This window comes from Zalophus californianus, chromosome 8 (genome assembly GCF_009762305.2).
Source record: "Zalophus californianus isolate mZalCal1 chromosome 8, mZalCal1.pri.v2, whole genome shotgun sequence".
In the NCBI taxonomy this organism is placed as follows: domain Eukaryota; kingdom Metazoa; phylum Chordata; class Mammalia; order Carnivora; family Otariidae; genus Zalophus; species Zalophus californianus.
The window spans coordinates 94,605,092-94,608,490 of NC_045602.1; the positions used below are offsets into that span (position 1 = coordinate 94,605,092).

Genomic DNA, 3,399 nt, shown 5'->3' on the forward strand with positions numbered 1-3,399 from the left:
CAATCAAATAATATCATAATCTTCATAATTAATATAAATAAATAAAGAATAAATAACAATTACTCATAAATCAACATATACATTTAAAGAAAACTCATATAGTCCTACCTCAACGAAGATGATAAAACCAAAGAGTCTTACGTGAAGTATTGAGGCAGTTTCTACAGCATTTTCTGAAAATTCCCTTCCCTCCCCCCAAAAACAATCCCAAACAGACAACAGTTCAAGGCATTTGTGGCTATACTAAAGAAAACTCTTTTTTAAGCAATTTGATTTGTTCACATACAAAAAGGTAAAGCCAGACTCCAGCAGTTCACAAGCCATAATAAAGCTAATCGTGTGGGAAGTTCAATTTACAGCCTGTGAAATATAAAGGCATTTATTCCTCAAGATTCACCCAAAACAACCCGTACGCTACATACATGGAGAGCAGAGATTGGTAGGCGAGAGCAAACCGCATTTCTAGACCATGAACACAGCGAATACTAGCAAGAAAAACAGCTCTCCGCTCCAAGGGGGAAGCTTCCAACCACGAGACAAACGCGTACAGCTTTTCTCTCTTGTACAGAAAGAGATTGGCTCCTGTTGCGCCAAGGAGGGAAAGGGGACACAACGCAAAAGGGGGTGGGGGGGTCCAAAAGGAGTCACAACGAGAGGATCGGGGTTACCGTCACGCCACACCGAGAGAAGCGGAGACAACACTTTCACCGGGGGCGGGCGCCCCCGGCGCGGACGCGGGTTCAGGGCGCGCAGGGCGCGCTCTCCTCGTGGGTCTCCAAGTGAAGGCACAGTTCGGGGCGGGGCGGAGGGCGCGCTCTAGCAGGCCGGACGCACGGGCACCTGCAGGAGGATCACCTGTCTGTTCTCGGACGGGTGGCACTTGTTGATGTGCCGCGTGAGACCAGGCGAGCTGTAGAAGGTGGCTGGGCAGTACTTGCAGGGGAACACCTGGGCGGCGTGCAGCAGGCGCAGGTGGCGCTCCTGGGCGCCCTTGCTGGGGAACGTCTCCCCGCACACCGGGCACAGGTGGCACTCGGCGGACGCGCTCAGGCCCAGCACGCCGGCCGCCTCGCCGTCGCCGGCCGCCTCCTGGGGCGCCTTCTCGTCGGGCCCAGGGTACAAGGCCAGTAGGTCCTCAGCCGGAGGCGCGGGCGGCGCGCCCTTGGCCTGCAGCGCCTGGTGGTGCGCCAGCAGGTGCTTGCGCAGATAGGCCTGGCGGCGGAACTTCTTGGCGCAGTGGTGGCACTCGTAGAGCCCGTCCTCGGAGCCCGACTCGGACACGCCGCCGGGGCTCGGCGTGTCGCGGTCGCTGCCGCCGCCTGTCGCCTCCCGCGCCTCAGCCCTGGCAGCGGTTTCAGGCTCGGACGCGCGGGCGGCGGCAGGCGCAGGCCGCGGTTTGTGCCAGCGGCGGTGCGAGGCCAGGTTGGCGGGGCAGCTGAAGACCTTGGCGCACTCGGGGCAGCGGTACTCCACGCGCACAATGCGCGAGCACTTGTGCTGCGCCAGCGCGAACGGGTCGGCGTACTCCTCCTTGCAGAGCTGGCAGATGAACTCGCCCAGCGGCCGCGCCGCGCCCCCCGCCCGGCCCCGCGGCGCCTCCACCGGGCCCTCCTTGATCTTGAGCCCCAGCACAGGCGACGTGGTCACCTCGTCCTCGAAGTGCAGCTTGCGGATGGCTTTGGGCTTCTTGGCGCCCGGGGCCTTGGCTACCTTGGCGGGCGGCTCGGCGGCGGCGGCGGCGGCGGCGGGGGGCGCGGGCCGCTTGCCCGGGGGCCGCAGGGAGGCGGCGGGGGGCAGCGGGGGGCCGGGCCCTGGGCCGCGGGCCGCCTCGGCGCCCGCGGAGAACGCCGTGCCCATCTTGAGCTCCGCGGGCGCGAAGAGCATTGGGTCGCCGCCGCAGGTGCCGCCGCCGCCGGTGCCGTTCGCGCCGCCGCCGCCGCCGCCGCCGCCGCCGCCTCCGAGCAGAGCGGCGGGCGTGGGGAAGGACTCGGCCGAGACCGGCGACCCGAGGTTGAAGCTGCGCTCGAAGTACTTGTGCTTCTCGTGCTCGCGGCTCACGGGCCGCGTGGGGCTGTAGAGCGGCGCCGGGTGCGCGGCCTCGGGGTTGCCGAAGTGCGCGGCCCGCGGGCCCGGCGGGGGTGGCGGCGGTCCGGGCGCGCAGGCGAGCGCGGCAGCGAGCGCCGCATGGGCGCGCTCGGCGGGCGGCGGCAGCGGTCCCGGCCCGGAGCTCGGCGCCGGGGGCGAGGCGCGGGCGCCCCCGCAGCCAGGCGAGAGCAGCAGCGCGCGGTCGCCGTCCTCGCCGCCGCGGACCCGGTAGGACACGGGCGTGGACTTCTTGCTGCGCTTCACCAGGAAGCCGCGGGGCATGTTGGCGCGGCGCGAGGGCAAGGCACTGGCTCGGTCCCACCTCCGCGCTCGGCCCTGGCGGCCCTCAGTGCCCCCGGCCCATGGCCCGGGCGCGGCGGCTGCGGGACTCGCGTGGCGCCGGCGGCGGCTCGGCCCGGCTCTGCGCCCTGCACGCGCGTCCCTGTCCCCGGGCCCGGGAGCCGCTCCCTTTTAACTGGGGGAGGGGGCCATTGTTCTCGCCTCCCGCTTCCCCCGGAGCCAATCAGCGCGCCCGCAGCTCCTCCGCCTGGTCGGGTGGGAGGGCGACGGGGCGGCAAAAAGGGGGCCGGGACTCGGGGGTCGCCCGGTAGGTGCGGCAGATGTACCTGAGGGCGCAGGGCCCCCGCGCGCGCCCCGCTGCCGCCCCGCCCGGCGCCGCCGCCCCGCCCGGCCCAGGCACACGCCCGGCCCCGCCTCCCTTCACGGTCTGCTGCTCCTCTATGGGGAGGCGCACGTGCCTGGGCTTTGTGTCTCTCCTCCGGGGGGCGCGGAGCCGCCAAATGGGCCCGTCCATCAGCACGACAATGCACGCCCCCCTCCCGCGCGGGGATTACCCGCGGGTCGCGAGCAAAATAGCAACAAAGGAGAAGAATGGTCCCAAATATGTCAGGAGGGTTCAATCCGCGAGCCGGAGCGGAGGGGGAAGTTGTGCGCGCTGATTGGGTAGGGGCGGCGGTGGGCAGCAGCAGGCGCCGGGGAGATCTGAGTGCGGCTGCTGGGGCGGGAGAGGGGTCGGGGGAGGCGCAGGGACTCCGCCTGGTGTTTGGGAAATAATCAAAAATCGAAAATAGCGGCAAAGCCCGAGCGGCCGAGAGCCTCGGCCGGGTGGGCCACGGGACCCAGGACCCAAGCGAAAATGGGACCCTGGGGTTCCAAACTTGGGTAGAGGATCTGGCCTTCTGGCTGCAGCCGGGGGCGATGTTTGCGTTCGCGGCCTTCGTGCGCCCGCGTGCGTCTGGAAGATTTTATCTCGAGTTTTAAGAAACAGTTGGCACCGCACTTCTTTAATCGCTA

General features: G+C 67.3%; 1 protein-coding gene across 1 annotated transcript; it reads right to left on the bottom strand.

Annotated features, from left to right (window-relative positions):
- Window positions 1-816: 816 nt before the first annotated feature.
- On the bottom strand, window positions 817-2,493 carry INSM1 (INSM transcriptional repressor 1). The gene has a single exon (XM_027620638.2). The coding sequence runs from the start codon at window positions 2,365-2,367 to the stop codon at window positions 817-819; it is 1,551 nt and encodes a 516-aa protein (XP_027476439.2). The 5' UTR covers window positions 2,368-2,493.
- Window positions 2,494-3,399: the final 906 nt, after the last annotated feature.